Source organism: Camelina sativa, chromosome 8, assembly GCF_030686135.1.
Source record: "Camelina sativa cultivar CO46 ecotype springtype chromosome 8, ASM3068613v1".
Lineage (NCBI taxonomy): Eukaryota > Viridiplantae > Streptophyta > Magnoliopsida > Brassicales > Brassicaceae > Camelina > Camelina sativa.
In genome coordinates, this window is record NC_141887.1 from 3091960 (window position 1) to 3114474 (window position 22515).

General features: G+C 35.7%; 6 protein-coding genes and 1 non-coding gene across 10 annotated transcripts; 2 read left to right on the forward strand and 5 right to left on the reverse strand.

The window, feature by feature from the left end:
• Positions 1 to 262: 262 nt before the first annotated feature.
• Positions 263 to 2122, reverse strand: LOC104705925 (pentatricopeptide repeat-containing protein At5g62370). 3 transcript variants are annotated; one of them, XM_087460423.1, is made up of 3 exons: positions 1609 to 2122; positions 1153 to 1238; positions 263 to 823 (listed from the first exon to the last, which is right to left on the reverse strand). In XM_087460423.1, exons 1-3 carry the CDS (start codon positions 1961 to 1963, stop codon positions 731 to 733), a joined length of 534 nt encoding a protein of 177 aa, XP_087316549.1. In that variant the 5' UTR covers positions 1964 to 2122; the 3' UTR covers positions 263 to 730. The 3 variants fall into 3 exon arrangements, with proteins under 3 accessions (XP_087316549.1, XP_010420323.1, XP_087316548.1); XM_010422021.3 differs by having other exon boundaries at positions 263 to 864; XM_087460422.1 differs by having other exon boundaries at positions 1153 to 2122.
• A 7066-nt stretch (positions 2123 to 9188) lies between these two features.
• LOC104705927 (wax ester synthase/diacylglycerol acyltransferase 8-like) lies at positions 9189 to 11710 on the forward strand. 2 transcript variants are annotated; one of them, XM_010422023.3, is made up of 6 exons: positions 9189 to 9576; positions 9833 to 10417; positions 10513 to 10707; positions 10798 to 11007; positions 11082 to 11219; positions 11312 to 11710. In XM_010422023.3, exons 1-6 carry the CDS (start codon positions 9370 to 9372, stop codon positions 11465 to 11467), a joined length of 1491 nt encoding a protein of 496 aa, XP_010420325.1. In that variant the 5' UTR covers positions 9189 to 9369; the 3' UTR covers positions 11468 to 11710. The 2 variants fall into 2 exon arrangements, 1 of the variants encoding a protein (XP_010420325.1); XR_015564772.1 differs by having other exon boundaries at positions 9322 to 9576; positions 10808 to 11007.
• Positions 11662 to 13060, reverse strand: LOC104705926 (protein LEAD-SENSITIVE 1). Its single transcript, XM_010422022.3, has 2 exons — positions 12696 to 13060; positions 11662 to 12588 (listed from the first exon to the last, which is right to left on the reverse strand). The coding sequence occupies exons 1-2, from the start codon at positions 12787 to 12789 to the stop codon at positions 11825 to 11827; spliced, it is 858 nt and encodes a 285-aa protein (XP_010420324.1). The 5' UTR covers positions 12790 to 13060; the 3' UTR covers positions 11662 to 11824.
• A 1366-nt stretch (positions 13061 to 14426) lies between these two features.
• On the reverse strand, positions 14427 to 16543 carry LOC104705928 (putative acyl-activating enzyme 5, peroxisomal). Its single transcript, XM_010422024.3, has one exon. The coding sequence runs from the start codon at positions 16180 to 16182 to the stop codon at positions 14524 to 14526; it is 1659 nt and encodes a 552-aa protein (XP_010420326.1). The 5' UTR covers positions 16183 to 16543; the 3' UTR covers positions 14427 to 14523.
• A 1206-nt stretch (positions 16544 to 17749) lies between these two features.
• Positions 17750 to 17831, forward strand: TRNAS-AGA (transfer RNA serine (anticodon AGA)). The gene has a single exon. It is a non-coding gene; the product is annotated as a tRNA-Ser (tRNA).
• Positions 17832 to 18164: 333 nt separating this feature from the next.
• LOC104705929 (uncharacterized protein At5g01610) lies at positions 18165 to 19511 on the reverse strand. The gene is made up of 2 exons (XM_010422025.3): positions 18891 to 19511; positions 18165 to 18577 (listed from the first exon to the last, which is right to left on the reverse strand). The coding sequence occupies exons 1-2, from the start codon at positions 19383 to 19385 to the stop codon at positions 18479 to 18481; spliced, it is 594 nt and encodes a 197-aa protein (XP_010420327.1). The 5' UTR covers positions 19386 to 19511; the 3' UTR covers positions 18165 to 18478.
• A 60-nt stretch (positions 19512 to 19571) lies between these two features.
• LOC104705931 (biotin carboxyl carrier protein of acetyl-CoA carboxylase 1, chloroplastic) lies at positions 19572 to 22219 on the reverse strand. Its single transcript, XM_087463070.1, has 7 exons — positions 21719 to 22219; positions 21359 to 21403; positions 21097 to 21254; positions 20694 to 21012; positions 20455 to 20526; positions 20067 to 20132; positions 19572 to 19902 (listed from the first exon to the last, which is right to left on the reverse strand). The coding sequence occupies exons 1-7, from the start codon at positions 21872 to 21874 to the stop codon at positions 19879 to 19881; spliced, it is 840 nt and encodes a 279-aa protein (XP_087319196.1). The 5' UTR covers positions 21875 to 22219; the 3' UTR covers positions 19572 to 19878.
• Between the last annotated feature and the right edge of the window lie 296 nt (positions 22220 to 22515).

Sequence of the window (22515 nt, forward strand, 5' to 3'; positions counted from 1 at the left end):
TAGGAAGGTTTCTCCACTAATGATGCTCTAGTGGAGTATTTCTCCTAAATTACTCTCAAATTAATTAATCATACAATTAATACTAATTTAAGTAAAGCAACTCTAAGAGTATTTTTGCAAAATCATTCATTTACTAGAGAACCCAAAAAAAGTTGCTCAATCTCTCAAATAATAATTTTTTAACATAACAACCAAAATGTTTTTTTTTGGTTCTTTACCCAAAATGTTATCCTCCAATCACAAGATTATCCAATCAGAGAAGTTTGGAAATGAAGGAGATTGAAAGAGTTGTAAAGCATGTTCGAAGTGTAAGCTGAATTGTAAATTTAACTAACTAACAAATGTGTAAGCTTAATTGGAAATGAAGTAAAAGTAAACTCAAAAATGATCTATCTGAAACAGGAGCTTATTCTTCTCATTCAACATCATCATCTTCATCTTCCAGTTCACGTTTCAACTTCATACCAACTTGAAGATCCGAGGATGTAGTAACCGATTGAATGAAACCAGAGGATTCTGGTAACCGATTGAACAACTATGTTCAGATCCAAACCGATGTTTCAAGCAATGATCTATGTCGCAGTCTCGACATTTTATAGTATAAGAGAATGTCAAGACTGCTCCGCACCTTGGAACAGGACATATCTTCTTCTTCTTAACAGCTTTTTCGTCGTTTGAGTGATCACAAACTGAATTAACATGTTCCTCCCAAGCCAAGTTTGGAACTTCGTCAGGGTTTAACCGAACTGCTGTAGCACAAAACGGACAAATAACCACAGTGACATCTCCTCTGTTTCCTTTTGGACAATCGTGTTTCATATAGCTACGATGATCCAGACAAAAAAGCCAGATAATATTATTCCTCTACAAGACCAACAAAGAACAATCAATGCCAATTTCAATTGAGTTCTGAACAAAAACTTTACATAGGATCCCTATAATTGAATGGTACAAGTTTCCTCAAAAGTACAAGTTTCAACAAACTTAAAGCTTTAGCAACCCACCTATAAACATACCATTCAAGGTTGCATTGTTACTGACTCAATCATGATTATAGCAATTGAATACTTGTACTTGCAAATTCAACTACTTCAGAGTTAAGAGAACCAAATGCCAAATAGTATAAGAGAGAGAGAGAGAGAGAGAGCTTACGCCGTAGTCTCTTGGCCACCTCCTTGAGTACCAGTACTCACAACTTCCTCCTGTGAGGACTAGCAAAAGCTTCAGCAATTCTTCTTCTACAAAACCCGTAAAAGAGAGACTTATATAGATTAATAGGTAGAGGCATTCTCGTCATCTCACACAGAGTATCTAACATCCCAACTGCTTCATCCAAGTGTCCATGATCGCACAACCCCTTAAACAATCTCTTACAACACCAAAGCCATAAACCACTGCCTCCCTTTCTCACTTGTTCAAAGCAATGAAACTCCTCGAGAAATCGATCTTGATTACAAAGCTCATCAATTACTAAACTAGAAGCATCTCTACTAGGAACATAACCAGAAGCTATACTGCTATCTAAATGAGCTCTAGCTTCATCGAACCTCCTTAGCTTAACTAGACAAAACACCATTGAATCTAAAACCGACGAATCAGGAACCATACCATTTCCAATCACACGTTCGTTGTAGAAAGTTTCAGCCAATCCAGGCTGACCCATCTCCGTCAGCTTCCTTATCAATGCGCCGCAGCAACACGAATCGAGTTCTATTCCATTGTTGCCCGCGAAATCAACAACTAAAGCCGCCTCTGAAATAGAAGAAGAACCATCGATAACACGGCTAATCACTTCCCGAGCAGAGTCTACAAGACCTCTCCCACCAAGTTTGACTATCAAAGACAAACATCGAGACCGGTGGTCACCAGAAACGGCGGAGACGGCGGCTACTGAAGTGGAGGGAGATGGTTCAGAGGGAAGAGCACAAGAAATAGCTTTTCTGGATTTCACTAAAGATAACATAAAGCCTTGGCCTTTAACATCAACCTGGAACTGCTGAATTGGATTCTGCTGAGGTGAATCACTATGAGTTTTAGGGATTCCGTCGAGAGAGTAGAGAGAAGATCGCGAAAGAAGGAAAAGAAAATGGCAAATTTTTTTTTTTTTAATTAAATCGACAACCAACCAAAACATGCCATGTAGCGTTGCTTATGCAGTTGCTCAATTCCTTCCTGGAGCAACGTTTCTCCGCTTAATGGACTGAATATTGGGTTTTTTAATTTTTTTTTGGCTCCAAAAATAAAAACAACTGGGAGAGAATCCCCAGTAAAAATGGTATAAGTTTCTCAATATTGAGAATCTCATTTTATTTGTCATTTGCCATGTGTCTTTTTACAATTGAACAAACTTTTTAATTGTTAATTAAAATATAAATAAATAGTTAATATGGTTAAAATATTATATAAACTGAGAGAGTTTCTCACCAATGCCAGGAAGAGCCGTTCAACTCAATGGTGCGTGTATTCCAGTCACCGGCAATGGACTATTGTGCGGTACGGTAACTATTATGGGTTTCAAAACGAAGATTAATCCTGACGTTGTTCTTGATGCCTTGAAGCATAATTAATGTCTACAACTACAAGCATCCCTCGTTTCTACAGCAAACTGGTATCCGCTTATACATACACATGTTCTTATAATATTATACTTTAATTCTTATAGACAGCGTGTACTTAACTTCTATGTGGAATTTAATTAACATATTATTTGGTCTCTCTAATTTATCTTAATTTTATTTATTTTTTGAATGAATGTAAAATTTATTCAAGAAAAAAACCATATTTACATTATATGCATCGTTTATGTAAATAAAATTGAAACAAGTAACTATTGTAAAGAAAACTGAGCCAAAGCACTAGCCTCTCAAGGCAAAGCCAAATGCCCGGCCGAACCATCCTCAAGCTTAGGGGAACTTGTGGTCTTGACAGGCATATATAATCTGTTGCCGACTACTTTATCTATTGATTTGATAGTGTAAACAGGTGTTAGGAATCTCACCGTGCAGCCTCCTGTTGCGTTCACACCATATTATTTATATGAGCGGATGATAAAATGGTGCAAAAGGGATTGAAACAGAGGTCAATGTAAAAGACCATGTAGCTATAGCATACATAGATCCAAAAGATATATAGATGAAGATGGAAAAAGCTTCGTCCATGATTATATCTCACGTCTCACGATAATTCCTCTTGATAGATCAAGGCCCTTGTCGTACATTCATATTCTTAAGTCAAAATCTCAGATGCTGAAGCTGTCGGTGTGATTAATAAGATCTCACCATTGGTTGGAAGATGCGATCCTTCCTTATAATTAATGTTCCCTTTTACTCTGGTTCTTACGTTTTCGAAGGATACAATCTAAAAGGCCGGTGAATGTCATGTGCAATTAAAAGAGATTTTAACACCGACCGAACTGTCTCGCTGGATAAGATTAAACTAATAAAGAACAATGAACATGGTATGTTATGATTGATGTTCATAACTAACTTCTACTCGGATTCCCTCTCTTTCTCACTTCTTGAACCGTCAATATGGTTTACAAAACCGATCCATTGGTTTATCGAAAAATATGATGGCTCGAAAGATGCACACTTGTTACACGGCTCTAGCTAGAATTTAAAGCAGAATACGGTATCATTAGAACCAGAAATTCAAAACAAACTCGAATAGGAAATATCATAACAACAATATCGAAGTGTGAAAAATAAAAAGATTTGAAGTGTTAGGTAATGAAGATATGGTGAGACGTAAAATATTAACTAACAATGATAAATTTATCCCTTTTTTCTAATCAACAGTAAATGACTGATTGGCAGATCAACTAAACGTCCGCCTCGCGGGTCCTTTAGCAGCGTACTCTCTTTTATTATGGCCGTTCGACTGGTGTATTTAATTCTAAAAAAAACTGAGGGACATGTTGTAAACTAGAGAATCAAAAGGAGGAATTATCTTGTTCTTATTATTGATAATCGAATGAGGTTACATATATATAGTAAAGTATAAGGGCTAAAGCCCATAACCGACTAGGAAATAGAATACGCCAATGGACCTATGGCCGATGGGCCGTAAGGCACTAAACGTACATGGACCATACATGGCCGGTTATGGAGTCCACCATCCAGTGCTTTACAACACTCCTCCTTGGATGACATAACCGTGCATGTGCTGGAAGAGGATCCCTGTAATGCGCTTGGGGATGTTGCCTCATTAAAACCTTACCAGGAAAACCCAATGGGACAAAACCATGGTGAAGGAAAAAAGAGTACAACACGCATTACTCCCCCTGTTCCAAGCATCACTCTAAATCCTTAAGCCTCCGCATTCCAATCTGGTGCATGAGCTTCTTGAATGTTGTTGTCGATAATGCCTTAGTGAAGAGATCGGCTGAGTTGTCGCATGACTGCACCTGTACCACACGAACTTCTCCGGCCTTTTGTAGTTCGTGTGTGAAGAAGAACTTCGGTAGGATGTGCTTTGTCCGATCTCCCTTGATGTAACCTTCCTTGAGCTGTGCGATGCAGGCCGTATTGTCCTCATAGATTACGGTTGGCTCCTTGTCCGCGACCATACCGCAATTCGCCCTGATGTGTTGAGTCATCGACCTTAACCACACACTCTCTCATCCGGCTTCATGAATTGCTAGGATTTCCGCATGGTTGGACGAAGTGGCAACAATGCTCTGCTTCATGGAACGCCACGAGATCGTCGTACCATCATGTGTGAATACGTACCCGGTTTGAAACCTAGAATTGTGCGGATCCGATAAGTAACCTGCATCAGCAAAACCAACTAAACCATCTCTGTTATAGTTAGTATAAAATAAACCAAAGTCTGTCGTTCCTTGTAGGTAATGCAGAACATGTTTAACACCGTTCCAGTGCCTTATAGTCGGACAAGAACTAAATCTCGCTAGGAGGTTCACGGCAAAACATATGTCTGGTCTAGTGTGGCTAGCCAAGAACATTAACGCTCCTATAACACTGAGGTCTTTCATCTCGAATTCTTTCTTTAGTTATTCGACTGTTTGGACGATTTCTCCAGAGGTCCCAAGGATGTTCAAATCATCCACATAAACTGCTATAATTACAAACCCTTTGTTTGCAAACTTCTTTATAAATAGACATGGACTGATTAGGTCATTCTTATAGCCTTCTTTAGCTAAATATTCACTTAACCGGTTATACCACATTCGACCACTCTGTTTCAGTCCATAAAGGGATTTGTTCAGCCTAATGCAGTACTGTTCTCGAGAACCATTCTTATCTTTGAGCTCAAAACCCTCTGGTAATCTCATATACATTTCATTATCCAGTGGACCATATAAGTATGCGGTTACAACATCCATTTAATAGAGACTGCACTACAACGTCAATATTTTATAATTTTATATCATAATAATAAGTTAATTTTATAATAAAATAAAAAATTTAGCCCATTTTGTATTAGGACAATTATTGGATTCATCCCAAGTTCACCCCTTTTAAATTAAGGAAACAAATCTTAATTAAGGAAACAAATTTTGTATATCAATCAATTTTAAAATTGTTAATTCTAATATTATATTACAGTTATTAATTCTCACATTTAAACACTAACCATTTTTATAAACCCAAACCGACATATAATTTTGTTTAATTGTTAAATCTAAACTGTAACCATTCTTTTATAAACCCAAACCGACATATAATTTTGTTTAATTGTAAAATCTAAATCCTGAACACTTTTTTATAAACCCAAACCGACATATAATTTTGTTTAATTGTAAAATCTAAACCTTAACCACTCTTTTGTAAACCCAAACCGACATATAATTTCGTTTAATTGTAAAATCTAAACCCTAACCACTCTTTTGTAAACCCAAACTGACATATAATTTTGTTTAATTGTAAAATTTAAATCCTAACCATTCTTCTATAAACTCAAACTGAAATATAATTTTTAAAATTATAAATTTAAATCCGAATCTTCTTTTATAAACCGAAACCGACATACTTTCCTTAATAAAAGATCTACATAATTTGTTTCGTTAATTTGTTTTGTCCTTTTATTTTAATTTTGATTTCGTTTTTAAAATATAATAGTATAACATATCATCCCCTATATATTAAAAGAGAAGCATTCTCTCCAAAAAAGCTGAGTTGTCAGCATTATAGAGCTCCAAGGTCATTTACAAAAATCCCCTTAATTTTTCTAATTAATTACATCTTTGTGCCACTGGATTTATTTGCAAAAAGGAAAAAAAAACATAAACGAAAACCCTACATGCCTATCCTCATCTTTAAATACACTATTTCTAATACTAACCAGACGATTGTAAAAAAAAACTCCTTCTTCATTTTTCACATGCCTTTTTTCACCAAGCTTTACATGAGTCTTTTTCATCATGGGTCGACCGTAATAGCCAGTACCAGTCATCTACAAATATAATTTATAATGAACATCCTCATAAGTTCGTTTATAATGTGGAGGCAAAATAGTGGCAGAAAAAAAAAACAGGATTCTTTACCAATTGCGAACCTTCACTCGGTAAGTATTCTAAGTTTTACCTATGATCAAATCCACAGTTTAATTCCTTTAGTGACAAGTCCAACTCCTAACTAACAAGATCAATTTTATATTTCAACAGGTCTCAAAAACGGTACGTCATGAAACAAATGACCAGACACATAAGATCAAGATTCTGTTTCAGTATTTAAGCAAAGGAAACAGTTTACCAAATCCCATAAAAAAAATCAAAAATAACCCATGAAGACTTCATAACTACTTCCTCGAAGAAATAGATTATTTCATATGTAACAATTTAATAATTCTAAATTTTTTATTTCATTGGAATAATTTTTTTTTTTGGAATAATAAAGATTTTTCATTGCAACCATTATAAATTTCATTGGAATAATATAAAAATTTTAAATTTAAAATATTGTTACTAAACAAACATTAATTATAAAAATACCAATAATTATATTGATTTTGTGAGAAAAATATATTAATTTTGTAAATTTAAAATAATAATCACATAACTAAAACACACAGAATTCCTTTCCTAATTAACAACTAAATATGCATAGATGATTTCCTATAAATTAAGATTGACATGACAGGTCAGAAAACATTGAATAATCGACCAAACAAAAACCCAATATTCCTTACCTAATTAACAACTAGATATGCACAGATGATTTCCTGTAAATTAGCAATTAAATATTCAAGGATAATTTACCATAGACGATATCCTCGAATAATCAATCAAACAGAAAATGAATATTCATAGCATAACATTCTATCAATTAAGATTTTAATTACGTATTCCTCAAGATGTTAGGTGTAAATAACGAATAAGCAGATGTATGATAATATTCTCCTAACTGAATTCACAGTCTTTCCAAAAAACAAAAAACGAATATCCATTTCTAAACATTCTATCAATCAAGATTTTAATAACGTATTCCTTGGGATATTCTCCTAAATGAATTCATAGTCTTTCCAAAAAAAACAGCACATAGTAAAATCAAATACACACAAAACCGGTATAATATCTGTCATATGAAATCTAGCAATCATTTCCCCATAATTAAGGAATTACTAATTAACAGCCTCATTTCGAACAAACTAATTGGACCTAAAAATCTGAATTAATTTACTTAAACCAATATTTTGTGATCCACAAAAAACTTAATTAGTGGGAACTGTTTTTTCAAAACTTTTTTAAGATATTGTAAAACTCTTAAAAAATAGAATGGATAAAGTTTTGAAATTAATTTTGCATATATTGATTTTGAAATTATTTTGAAAAGGAATGTCTTCTGCAAAATCGATTTAGCATATTGATTTAAGTTTTGAAATTAATTTTGAATAATAGATATTGGAAAATCTTTTAAAAACAATTTAACGGCATCTTAAATTTATTTTGAACTATAAAATATTTAAACTCATGTAAATCCTAATTTTCAGTTTTTTCATATAGAAAATTTATGATATATAAGACTAATGTATATTAAAGATTCCTTAATTTCAAAATTAACATATTAAAAATATAAAATCTGATATATATTTTAATATTATTTTTTAAAGATTTCGGAGGATGGATTTTTATAGATAAAAAAATATTATACCCTTTATGGAGTATAGCTACCGGGATGGATTTGATCCGCTTAAGAATTTATGTCATTCGTTTCGGTAAGTTTTAATCTTTTTGATGGTTTTATCCGTTTCACAATTTACAAGTTTTATACAATTCTGATTAATCACTAATTCGGTAAACGTTAGATTTTTGGGTATGTTGTTTTGTGAATCTTAATTTTATGCTGAAACTTTTATTATTTCAAAAATCACAAATTGAATGAAACCAACTAATATAAGTTTGAACTGTAAATGATTTAACAAATAATTATATATATAAATGTAACTCTATGTGTACATAATATATTACAAACTTTATAGTAAACATAGTTTTTGAAATCAATCACGCACGTACGTGCGGATCCGTACCTAGTAACGTTGTATTCTAATTGATTAATTAAGAGGGACAGAATATAGTTGTTCAGGAGTGAATCCAATAACTTTTCTTTTGCATTAAATATTATAGTTGTCATTTAAGAGGACACGTTTTATCATGCATCAGCTTCGACCACATTAAAAGCACGAACATATGTGAACATACACAATCACTTAATTAAGTACTAGCTAATTCTATACTAACTAGGTACTAACCCATAGAAAACTGCAGACTGAACTTTTTGTATGATGAAATTTTTTAATAATTTATTTTGTTATTATGTTATTTATAAAGATTTGTGATTAAAAATTTAATTTGCTTATATTAAAAAAAATTTATATTAAAAATATTTATTGAAAATCTGTCAATAAAACATTTGCATATAATGAACTTTAGATTTTATTCGATTAGATTTTTTAAATCTTAGCTGTTAATTTTTTTTTAAAAGTATGAATTAGTTTTGATTCTAATAGATTTTTTTTCTACAATTTATTTTATTTTATGTGTCCCCAATTTTCGTTTTTTAATTAATTAAGTTTTTCAAATGACAATTGAATGTAATTTTTTACAAATTTTAAGATTAGTTTCATATTTGTGCTTCCCAATTAATATAGCAGGATGTTCAAAACAAACAACGTGAAACTGAGTTACTGAAATAGTATAACATATAGTTTTCTGGCAACTACAATTTTTTGTATGTTTTGTTAGAAGAAAATTCACCGTCACCCATAATAATTTTTTTTGCTGTTCAAAGACAATAATACAAACAAACATAAAATACCAAAAGAATAGAGTCACATTTAAGACCACTTATATATAGGTATAGACAAACTTTATACTAAGAAGAGAGATAGAGAAGAGAAGAGATATGCACTATGCACATAGGGAACGGGAGAATGAAGAATAAGGAGGAGGAGGGGGAGGAGGAGCCGCTCAGCCCGATGGCGCGAGTATTCCAGTCGCCAGACATAGACATATGTGCCATCATCAACATTGGTTTCAAAACCAAAATTAATCCTGACGTTGTTCTTGATGCTTTGAGGCATAATGTCTACAAGCATCCTCGTTTCTCAAGCAAACTGGTACCCACTTATACATGCTTAGTTATTCTCGATCACTTGTAAATATTATGTTGTATTCAAACATGACCTGATTTAGAAATTTTGTTTTTAGAGAATGTTTTCTTTAAATAAGTAAATAATTTGATAGTTGCAAAAAACAGGAAAAAAAGAATTATATGTTTGTTGATTAATTTACATGATCTCAATGTCAATACTTGAGATTTTGAGTCAAATCATTTGAGATAGTGTTTGGTCTCCATCTGTCTTATCTTACTAGTCTGAAAATGGTGCAAAATGGATCGAGACCGAAGTCAATGTAGAAGATCATGTAATTGTACCATACGTAGATCTAGAAGAGATATGTGAAAGTGGACAAAGCTTCGTCGATGATTATTGCTCCCGTCTCACAATGACTCCTCTTGATAGATCAAGACCTTTGTGGGACATTCACATCCTTAACGTCAAAACCTCTGATGCTGAAGCAGTCGGTGTAATAAGATTTAACCAAGCGTTGGCAGATGGGATGTCCTTCATTTCCCTTGTGCTCGCATGTACCCATAAGACATCAAATCCAAGCATGTTGTCTACTGCTACTCCTTTGGTGAAACGGCGAACCACAGCGCCGCATAGCCTTGAGAAAACTGGCTGGTTCTTAAGGGCAATATTCACCATTGGTTCTACAATGAGACTGATTTGGAATACAATCGTAGATGTGTTGTTGCTTGGTGCGACAGTGTTGTTTTTGAAGGATACAAAAACACCATTGAAAGGCAATGCGAATGTCAGGAGAAATCCAAGGAGATTCTATCACCGAACGATATCTCTAGATGACATTAAACTTATCAAGAATGCTATGAACATGGTAACGTTGCGATTTATGTTCATAACTCTCTTAAGGATTTTAATTTCTATTACCTTTTTTAATGGATCTGTGCTTTCTATTGCATATGCTGTTAGACTATCAACGATGTTCTACTCGGAATTACACAAGCTGCTCTTTCTAGCTATATGAACCGACAATATCTTGTTTCTCAAAAACAAGACAAGAATGATGAGCTGGAGGATGGATCATTATTGACTTCATATCTTCCGGATGGAATACGATTTCGTGCAGGTTGTACAGTAAATCTAAGGTCAGACATCGGGTTCAAGGTTAGAAACATACTCCTCAAATCTTATAAATTATAATTCTTTAATTCTCAACAAACAATATTTAATTTATAATACTTCTTATGCATAAAGTCTTTGGCAGAAATGATGGTGAAGGATTCAAAATGCAGATGGGGAAACTACTTCAGTTTTATTATCTTACCGTTATCGATTGCTTTAGAAACCGATCCATTGGTCTATCTAGAAAAGTCCAAAGCTATTATGGCTCGAAAGAAGCACTCTTATCAAGCAGCTCTAGCGTATTTCTTTATCAATATCATCCTAAAAGTGTTAGGAGCTAAGGTAAAAAAAATTTGAGATTTGTAATTTGCATTTTTATATGGGCAGTACATATTAACTCACTCTTGTCATTCTAGGCAGCATCATTAGCATTCAATCAACACTTGAAGAACATAACGACATGTGTGTCAAACGTTATGGGCCCTACGGAAGAAATCAGTTTCCATGGCCATCCCATCGCTTACATTTCTCCAAGCTCTTATGGACACTCACAGGTACGTCTTTTTTTGTGTTGTTGCGTAATTTAGTTTAAATCGTAATTAGCTTTTCTTTTTGATTGATTGTTTCTTGTTTTTGTGTTCGATAGGCATCGCTGATACATTACACAAGTTATGCGGGGGAAGTGACAATCACGATAGGGGTTGATCCTACTATAATACCGGATGCTCACAAGATTTGTGATGATATGGAAGAATCACTGAAAACAATGAAAGCTGTTCTCTTGGAAAGAGGGTTACTCTAAGGCGCATGAGGCCTCAACTCACTCAAACCCTGTGTGTCCTCCTCGTTTATTCCTGCATCGATCATTCTCTTTCTCATGCTTTTTCTTCGCTCTGTTTTTGCGTTCTCAAATATGGTCTAAAGCTAGTTGAGAGGTTTTTAAGGTTAAAGAAAGCTCAAAGTTGGTGTCTTAAGAAGTTAAAACCTCACAGGTTATTTGAAGAAGAGTTCAATTTTATTGGAAATAATAATGTTATTTTACAAATAGTTAAAATACAGTTTATACAATTCGAACAATGCAGAAAAGCAAAATCACTCTCTCCATACTCTTCTTGACAATTAGTCATATCAAACATACATAAATGCAAACAACGAAGTGCTAACTAGAGAGACACTTGTTTTGTATGCCTTGCTTGGCACCTACAAATGCAACAAGCTCTTCAACAGAAACCTTACAAGCATCTTTTCTAACACCAATGTCGTAAAACAGGCGGCCAAAACAGTAGTGACCATATTCCGCCAAAGCCACACCACCAACACCAGGAACTACATATTTAACCGTAGAAGAAATGACCTTGTTAACAACAGAAACCACAGAATCATCTTCATGACCAGCACTAGTCTTCTTTTTCACCCCTAAAACCTTAAGCGTCAAAGAAACAACACCACCAGCAGCAGACACAGAGTTGGCCTGACCACTACTTCCAAACTTGGTGGCCATGGATAAAACAAACAAACCAGTTTTGCAATAGATAGCAAAATCTTCACAGTTATTATCTAAAAGATCGTACTCACCAAACCCATTTTTTAAAAGGAGAAACTCCGCACGTGAGATGACTTCATCACAAGGATCCGAAGATGCTATCGTGCAAGTACCACCTCGTTTGGCTAGAAAGACAGACGGAGAGGCACTGTATTCGAAGAGATGGAGATTACCTCCGGATAGAAAACAATCAAGACAAGAAGAGATGACACCACCGAGATCAGATTGGTCTCCACAATCAAGAAGACACTTGTTATTTTTTCTTCTTCCATGATTCTGTATCGAAATATCGATGAACTTGTCCAAAACTGTTCCGGTTCCGAATTCAAGACCACCTCCACGAGTGAAATGGATGACTTTACCATCGCCTACATAGATTCCTGCAAACAGAGTAAATCCAATTTTTTGTGATATTCGATTAAAAAAAAAAAAAAAACCCAGAAAATAAATAAGATCAAAAGGTTTTGAGAAAGAAATGGAACCGAACCGTGATGAGAGTAGATGTAAGCGTTACGCCAAGAATAGATGTGATCTCCTGCTTTCAGATCATCTCTGGAGATCATGTGAGAGAAAAACCCCATCTTCTATAATACAGTTCTTCTTGAGCGAGAGACAAAGAAGATCCGATCGATGTTTGCTTAATGAGTTGGGTTTCCTCTCTTCTTCAATTTCAATCAACTTCGTGGAGGTATCTCTATTTATTTTTATGAATGTTTTTCCGACTGAAACCACATTTTGTTTTTAAAGATAACCTTCAAACAAAGGAAGCAGTCATCAAAGTTTAATTACAGAACAGCAAATATATGAGAGAAATAAATGACACGCAACTTTTGTAACATGTGTCTTTTTATTACACGGTGTTAACGCGGTGGACTAATTAATTAGTACTCTCTTTAATTAATCTGATGTCTTTTTTTAGTTCAGTTTTCTTTGTTGGTTAGACAATCGCATACTTAAGTAAGACAAACAAAACCGTGCAAATAAAATGGGTAAGCTTATAAAAGAGGTAGCAAGTTCCTTTGTCGGCAGATATCGGTTTCACGAAATTTGATGTTTACTAGGAATAACGTTGTACTTGTATCATATACTAAGTTCATACCATACATTTTACTTAAGATCTTTTTTCGTTGACTAGGTTTTTATGGGTATTTATTTTTAATGGAATTTAATCAAATGTACCACATTTACAACAATTTTTTTTTTTGTTGTAAAATATCACATTTAAGAATCCTTTTCTATTGTACTACAATCCAGCTTTAAGGGTCCATTATTATTATGGAAAACTGTGTTTTTGTTGATCTTTATTTGACAGTGATAACATTAAATGTAGACAGACCTTTTCAACTTCAACCCACAGTCACAACCAACTTTAAAAACATTAATCATTATATATTTCTAATATTCAAATTAGTAATTCGAGGAAGCATGGTTTACATACAAGAATATATTTTCAAATAATATACGTTAACAATTAAAACTGGTCCACCAAATATATTTAAATTGTTGTCTAGGAAAATTTATGCGAAAAAATGTTCACAATTAACAGAAGACAACATTTTCATAGATATGTTGTTTATAGGGAAACTTGTCCACCACCTTAATAAAATGTCGTTTATAACGAGCTGCGAGTTTTTACTTGCTGACACATAAAAGGAGAGTTGTGCACACTTGTTGTAGATGAGGTAGTTTGGATTAAATTTGTCCATAAGAACATTTTAAGATTTGACATGTTATATGTCAAAGGTAGAAAGGATGCAGAATGGAGCAATTAAGAGAGAAAAAAATGTTTGTCCTTTAGAAAGCTAAATGACAACATGTTCATGGGTCTTTTGAGGTTATAATTGTCCAACAAATTAGTAAAATATTATCTATTAAAAATATTAAGTTTCAACTTATCAATAAATAAGTGATCGGGAAAATTTAAAAAAATCAAATCAATGATGTTTTTCTAGAGAGAGAATAGGAAGAAGAAGATAGTGGGGGGGGAGAGAGATTCCTTTTACTTTGAATTTTGCAATGGTTTGAACGATGAAAGTCAACTATCCTAACTTCATAAATTGAAGCTTAACTTTAATATGATAGTATAGTCATTTTAATTTATGGTTGTGGTATATTAGAAAAGAATAGAAGGAAGATGGTATATTAGAAACTACAGTAATACTTATATGACAGATCTCTTAAAAAACTCTTTTAAGTCCAAAAAAAAAAAAAAAAAGTCTTTAATTTTAATATTTAAAACATTCATAAAAAAAATTTAGGGATGAGGATGGTCTTTTCATACATTTTGCTCTTTTACAATCTACAACCATAGCATATTACATCCGACTTAACCTCGTCATACCCATCTTCTTAGCAATCTCCCTGAGTACAAACTTCATAACTTTCCCAGTCGAAGTCTTGGGCAACTCATCCCTAAACGACACGGTTTTAGGAACCATATACCTTGGCATCTTCTTCCTACAATACTCTATCAACTCCTCCTCCGTCGGCCTCCGACTCAACCCTTCTTTCAAACTCACGAACGCACACGGCGTCTCTCCCCAAAACTCATCAGGTCTCGCCACCACCGCCACTTCACTCACTGCCGGATTCGTATACAAAACCGCTTCCACCTCAACGCTACTCACATTCTCTCCTCCGGTTATAATTATATCTTTCGATCTATCTTTAATCTCTAGATAACCATCCGAGTGAATCACACCAACATCTCCGGTGTAAAACCACCCGTTCTTCAAAGCCTTCTCTGTTCCGTTCGGATCTTTTAAGTAGCCAAGCATGATCGAGCTTCCCTTCATCACGATTTCTCCGACGGTTTCTCCGTTTCTCTCAACACCCCGACCCGATTCAGGATCCACCACGTCTATTTCAGTAAACCCAAGGGTTCTCACTCCTTGCCGTGCCTTCAACCTCGCCCGATCAGTCGCCGGTAACCGGTTCCACTGTGGCTTCCACGCGCAAGAGACGTTTAATCCGGCGGTTTCCGTTAATCCGTAACCGTGACTGATCACGAAACCGATTGATTCTGCTCGGAGGAGAACAGCGGCTGGAGGAGGAGCACCGGCGGTTAAGATGTTGACGGGACGGTTCAACGGCTGAGATTCCTGAGTCGCAGACAACATGTTGAGCACCACGGGAGCTCCACACATGTGCGTGACGCCGTGATCACGGATCAAACGGTAAATTAACGGCGTGTCGAACTTTCGCAAACAGACGTTAGTTCCTCCGACGGCGGCGATCCCCCACGGATAGCTCCAGCCGTTAGCGTGAAATATCGGTAGAGTCCATAAGTAAACCGGATTTTTCGGTACGGTCCAATCGATTAGAGAGTCAACCGATATCACGAAAATTCCCCTGTGGCAGTGTACCACTCCTTTAGGTGCCGAAGTCGTACCGGAAGTGTAATTAAGCACAATCGGATCCCATTCGCTTACGGGTCGGATCCATTTAAAATTCGGATCACCTCTCTCGACAAGATCATCGTAAGTGTAACTGAACTTGTTGCGATTGGCCACGTCAGCACCTCCTCCTGCCTCTTCCTTATCGGCGATGAAGACGAGAACGGGCGGATCAGTCGTCATCATCGAGATAGCTTCGACGGCGAGATCGTGAGAGAAGACGTCGACGAAGAGAAGCTTAGATCCAGAGTGAGTGAGAAGAACAGAGACGGTGCGTGCGTCGAGGCGTGTGTTGATGTTGTTGAGGATTGCGCCGGACATGGGAACAGCGAACTGGAGCTCGTACATCGCCGGAGTGTTGGGAGAAAGGACGGAGACGACGTCGGACCTGCCTAAACCGAGGGAAGACAGAGAGGAAGCGACGCGGAGACAACGGAGGTTAGTTTCACGCCACGTGTAAACGGTGTTGCTACCGTAAACGATGGAGGTACAGTCACCGTAAACGGTGGCTGCTCTTTCTAAGAAACCAATAGGAGTCAACGGCGGCGAGTTAGCGGCACATGGCTTCATTTCCTCCATCTCTGATGTGTTCTTCTACAGTGGTCAACTCTTTTTTTTTTTTTGTGTGTGTGTGCGCTACTATTACTATCTTCTTGTCCTTATAAAATAAAATAGTAGTAGAGAGAGTTTCGTGATAATCTAGGAGACCTTGGTGACGAATGATGACAATGGAGGAGATAAGGTCCACAGCTCTTCACCCAATCGGCATGTCATATATGTCGATTCATTACCATCTATAAAGATGTAAATACTTTGATTTGATTTACTATTATTGAGCATTGGTTGTTGTAGTAGTAGACTTTTAAGTTACTGAATAATTTTGACCCATAATAAGGATAACATTTTTTTTATTATAAGGATAATAAACGTGACCCAATCTTATCGACGACTTTTTTTGTATGATCGGTAAATTTTGCATGTTTTGGTGTAGAGACAAAGATTGGGAAAAATGTCAAAAAATAATCCGAAATTATTTTTATTTGGACGTTTAATATTTAGTTATTTTGGATTGTAATAAAAATATACCAAATTATAAAAAGATGTTGTTTAAAACTTAAAATAATAAGTGTTGTTATTTTCAGATTCACGATTTTCCAACAAAATTAAAATTCCAATTTTGCCCTGGTTATCTAATTAATTATTAATTTTTAATATAAAAAATCTCGATTTTGTGTTAATCATATCAAACCGGGATTAACCCCGGTTATCAACTTCTTGTTCTTATTCCTCTTTTCTCTAATCGATGTCGTTTCATCTCTTTCGACGGTGAAGGCGTACAAATCCTAGAACTTGCGACAATGTTGGCTCGTCTAGCGTCGATGTTCGGATGGAGAATCAGAATTTGAGATTGGAGTTCCATTGTCAAATCATGTCACAAATTCAATTTATTTTCTGTTTTGATATTGTCTGAATTCCAGATTTTTTTTTTCTTTTTGGTTTCCGTCAGATTCAGACCAAGCACGAACACAGAAACATACACACTGTCAATTCATTGTTTTTTAAGTTTCTAGGTTGCTGCTGCTAAAAAGAACAAAAAAACGAAATTAAAAAAAAAAGAGAGATGTTATAAAAAAAAATTCAGAGCAAAATCTGATTGATACCTTTGAATATTATAATTGTTGTCAGTGCAAACGTTATCACCTCTCTCAACACCTAATCTTCTCCCCTACACGTACAGTCAAAAAATGATTACAGCTTTTTTGTTTTAAAAAATAGAAAATTTTGAGAAACAAGACGAGGGGGAAGAAGAGAGAAAGAGGAGGAGAAAGAAGAGAGAAGTAGATAACCGGGAATCTCGGTTTGATGTGGTTAACACAAAACCAAGATTTTTTATATTAAAACTTAATAATTAATTAGATAATCAGACCAAAATTGGAATTTTAATTTTGTTGAAAAATCGTGGGTATAAAAATAACAACACTTATTATTTTGGGTTTTAAATGACACATTTTTATAATTTGGTGTATTTTTTATTTCAATCTAAAACAATTAGGTATTAAACGTTCAAATAAAAATAATTTCGAGTTTTTTTTGGTATTTTCCCGACAAAGATAAGAATATGAAAAGATATATTAATCAACAAGTTGTGGACGTGCCGGAGTGGTTATCGGGCATGACTAGAAATCATGTGGGCTTTGCCCGCGCAGGTTCGAATCCTGCCGTTCACGTTTTTTTGGTTTTTTCTTTAACATTGACATCTGTGAGCTCCCACTTCAAACCACGCTCGAAAGGACAAAGGATGATGACAGACGCGGGGCCCTTTTAAAAGAGACGCGCGCTGGGATATGCACCTTTGTGGCTCGTTTAAGGTTTTTTTTTTTGTTTGCAAATTTGGCTAGTCAAAAAAGTTTTTTTTTATTTATAACGGAAAAATTATGATAAACCCCCCAACATGTGATAGTGATTAGTGCCCTCTTCTCTGTTTGCAGTATACAAATGAAATCATATGTAAACGATATTGTATGGATTCATCATTCACTAATTAATCTGCACTCTGCATCTGCTCAACAACCAAAAATCCAATAAAAGAGTGTGATAACAAAACACAGCAGTGTGTCTCATAAAAAATCCACAAGCATATATATATATATGTCTTATAACCCCTAATCATCTTTAAGGCAAAACCAAACGTTATCCATACCTCCTAAGTTTAGTCTATTGCAGTTATTGAAAGCTTATAATACTCTGTTGATACTATATGATATGGTATATAAAACCAAACTAAAAGCCAAACTTTTTACAAGTCACCACCATACACACAAGACATCACCAGGGGAATTAGCATTTTCCTTCTAAGCCTCGATCAAAAATAATCCTATGATGGTATTGTCCAACGATTTCTTCCTGTTCCAAAGATCGATTGGATATCTTCGGATCGCTTCTGCATTGTGGATTGAGTATCTTCAGTTTGCTTCTGTATTGCAAGAGTTAAAGGAAATAAAGTAAGAACATAGATTTCAAAAAGCCTCAGCAACAAGAACCAAACATTCATATATACAAGTTACAATTAAAGATTCAATGAGCTTGTTTCTCTTGCTAGTAGGAACAGAAACAATCTTGCCTCTCTTCTTCTTCAGAATTGTGCTATGGAATCTAAAACCCCTTTTTTCACTCATACAATTTGGGGGAAAAATCTAAAACCCTAACTAATTTGACAGTAAGCAATTCCCAATGCCAATACAAAAACCACCAAAAAAGATTAAGACCATTCAATCGCAACAACGTACCTCGAAATCACGAGGCTTAGAGAGATCAAGAGCACGGTGTTTAGATTCCGCCGCAGCAGTACAATCTCGAGGAGACTCAAAGAGGGAAAGAGAAAGCTGCTTATCAGCAACACCAACATCGAAGTGAATCAACCCAGAGCTCTCCGGATCAACATGTATCCCTTTGACAGCAAACCAAAGGAACAGCTCCTTCTGCGTCACACCAGATAGATTCCCGATCCGTCCATCGGATAAAACGCCGGAGATGTTGTAGTCGAAGTGGAACTGGTTCTCGAATTTAGCATCGCAAGGAACCGGAAGAGCAACAGTGAAACGCCCCGTATTGACGTCGATCGAGAAATTAGTAACTCCCTTTGGAACTATACCGGCGGGGAGGTTGCTCTCACGGAGGTAATCGTAAAAAGACGGATCCGGTAACGATGAAATCTGAAGGAAGAGGATCGAAGCAAAGAGAGCGATGATTACGAAGAAGAGATCTCGAGTTGTAGAACCCATTGAGAGAGAGTTTTCGATTTCAATTAAGAAGAACCGAAGAAGGAAGGAAGAAGAAAGAAAGAAACAAAGGCGGTTTAAGTTACCTCTGTTAACAAACAATCCGTTTCTTTCTTGGATTTTCTTTAGATTTTTTTATTAAATGCTTCATTTATTATTTTTATATAATAAGCCTTATTGGGTTTGGGCTTTTGTTCAGCAACACGTTGGGCTTAAATATTGAAATTGGAATAGAATTAGAACAAGAGTTCGTGTATATGTAGAAGTAAAAAAACAGAGCTTATGAAAAAAAAATGTCTTTAACGAATAGAGAAACTAAAAAAGTTCCAAAAGAAACTCAAATCTTTCCTCATGAAACTAAGAAACCTAACAAGACAACGCAGGGGGAAACATTTTTCGTAAAGGTAGTCTCAGCAAATTGTTTTACCAAAGAGCACAGAGATTTGAATTTTAAGTAGAGCTTTTTCTTTTTCTCCATTTCTCATGGTAGCCGATTCTACGGTTGAACCACAAACAGAGGCTGTCAAAACGTCAAAAAAAGCATCGAATATCAGTAGAGATATCTTTGTATATTATATATATATATAGCCTTTCAATTGAAACGATCAAAGTGTAGAAAACTAAAAACTAGTTCTAGTAAACACACACACAAATAGAGGAACTGTTTCCCTTCGGTAAACTTACAGTGTCGAGGCTGACAGGCTTGCCGTCTTCTGCCACAATATCGACTACTGTTCCTGATTGGTCAGACTGTGGAAAACAAATATAAAAGTTTCAGTGTTATTAGAATGGTAAATTCTCAGTTTCCAAGATTAGAGCTAATACTTGGGATCATGATGAAAGGTTACGCATTTAAGCACAAGCAATCATCCAAATATAATTGAGAAGGGAAGTACAGAGTTGTCTGGTCATTGTAACTTAATGATATCTAGAGGGCAATCAAGTATTCAAGTATATGAACAAAAAAAAGAGATTAAAGATTGCTAAGCAGGATTGAAAAGAGAAACAACAGATTAATTCGCAGCAATTTTGTAAGAGATGATTTGAAATACTTAATGATTTAGAAACTCACCTCTATTTCATTCATTAACTTCATGGCTTCAACGATGCATAGAACTTGCCCCTTCTGCACTTTATCTCCAACCTAAAGGCAGCAAGAAAGTCATACAGTACGAATTCAGACAGTGAAATGCAGCAGGCAACGAATTTGCAACTCAGCCAAAAAGCGCATGTCTTAAAGTCAGAGAAGAAATTAACATTTCTGTTGGATTGTGAATAAGGTCTCCAGGCTAATTTAGCAAAGATCCTAACCTTAATAAAGGGTGGTTCACCAGGTCCAGGACTACGGTAGAATGTGCCTGCCATGGGGCTTTTAACAGTAGGAAGCAATGATTTGGCAGGAGTAGGTGGGGAAGGTGGAGGAAGGGAGGCTGGTGTGGGAGGAGCTGGTGAAGAAGCAGCAGGTGCAGGGGGAGGAGCCATTGGTTGGGCATAAGATGGTTGATTTGGTTGCTGCATCATGACGTACTGTGGAGATTGGGGTTGAGGTAAGGCTTCCTTTTTCCGAATGGTTAGTTCACAGTCAAGTTGTTTCAACTGCAACTCAACGATGTCTCTCGAATCCACAAGCCTGCATGATGGAAAGTGAGTATTTAAGCATAGCTAAAAAAAAAAATGATTTTAAGTAGTAGAACAGGGTAACAACGGTACTCACTTGACAAGAGTTGTTACTTGAGTGAGAAACTCAGAAATAGACTCCTCTGTAGCTAATTCAGGTGAAGACAAAGACGAATCCTTCGATGAGATTTTTTCCTTGGCTTCAGCTGAAGGCCCATCAATTTTTGCAGCATTTGTTGATGCACCAGTACTAACCTTTAAAGGCAGGAGGGAGAGTCCAGAAATGAATGAATTTTCTGGGGTAAAAAAAAAAAAAAAAAAACACTTTCTCAAAGAGATCAGTGAAAAAAAGAGCTAACCTTGTTCGATTGAGCTTTCACCACAGGGTAGCTACTGCGACTAGGCTGCAAATTCATATGCCAAATGTTAAAAGAAGACTGCTAAATGGCAAAATCCCCAAATCAAGATTGTATCCATAACAAATCTGGAAATCGCATTTTATCATTTGTTCTATGAAACAATGTTCTCTTCTCTGAATCCAAATTGACGCCGAACGTACACAGAGAGAAACAAATCGGGAAATGTCGATAAAATCCACGGAAATTAAGCCCAAAAGAATTAGATAGAAATTATCCAAAAAATCAGAAAACCTAAAAGACCACCACATTGCACAAAACCTTCTCTTAAATCAGATAGAAATTGGGGAAGGAATCGTGTACCTTGGAGAGGAAACGAAGCTTAGGCTTAGCGGAGAGACGGAAAGAGACTCTGCGAGAGCGGGTTGATGAGAGAGGGAGATGATGCGACGATGATTGGGTGACTGAGTAGACGGAAGCAGCAGCCGGAGACGTGACTGAGAACGACGAAGACGCCATTCTTTCTTTCTTCTTCTTTAGTTCAGATCGGGTTTAGGTCTGTGTCTCGATGAAACCAAAGAGAGTACAACAACAACAACAACAGTTCACTTCAGAAAGAGAGAGAGAGAGAGAGAGAGAGAGAGAAGATGTCTGATTCGGAACGCGTTTCTCTTATGATTGTTATTAACTCGCCTTCAGATTTCGCCACGTGTCATCCTCTGATCTGTAGCTCTCTCTGTATTTGGGCGATTACCCCCCCCCCCCATCCTTGTGGACGGACTCTCTCATAAACCATTGCTCGATTATATTTATATTTTTATCTTTAGAATTTTTAATCTTTTACTATTCAAAATACATTAATTAGTCTCACATAATTTATGCATAAATGGATTATGAAACTGAAAAAATTAGGCGAGAGAGAGAGGATTTGGTGAACTACTAAATGAAGTTATGACTTGAGGAGCACAATGTAGTTGGAACACCCCATTGAAAACAAACCACCAAACATCATACATGTAAGACAAGTTTTTATCAACAAGAAACATATTTTTCAACAGTCGGTCTCGGTCCCCCAAATTTAAAATCCATTTGTTAATGTCACAGTTTTAAAGAATCGGTGACCTCTGAGCAACCAGTAGCCAGCCCAAAAACATTTGGTT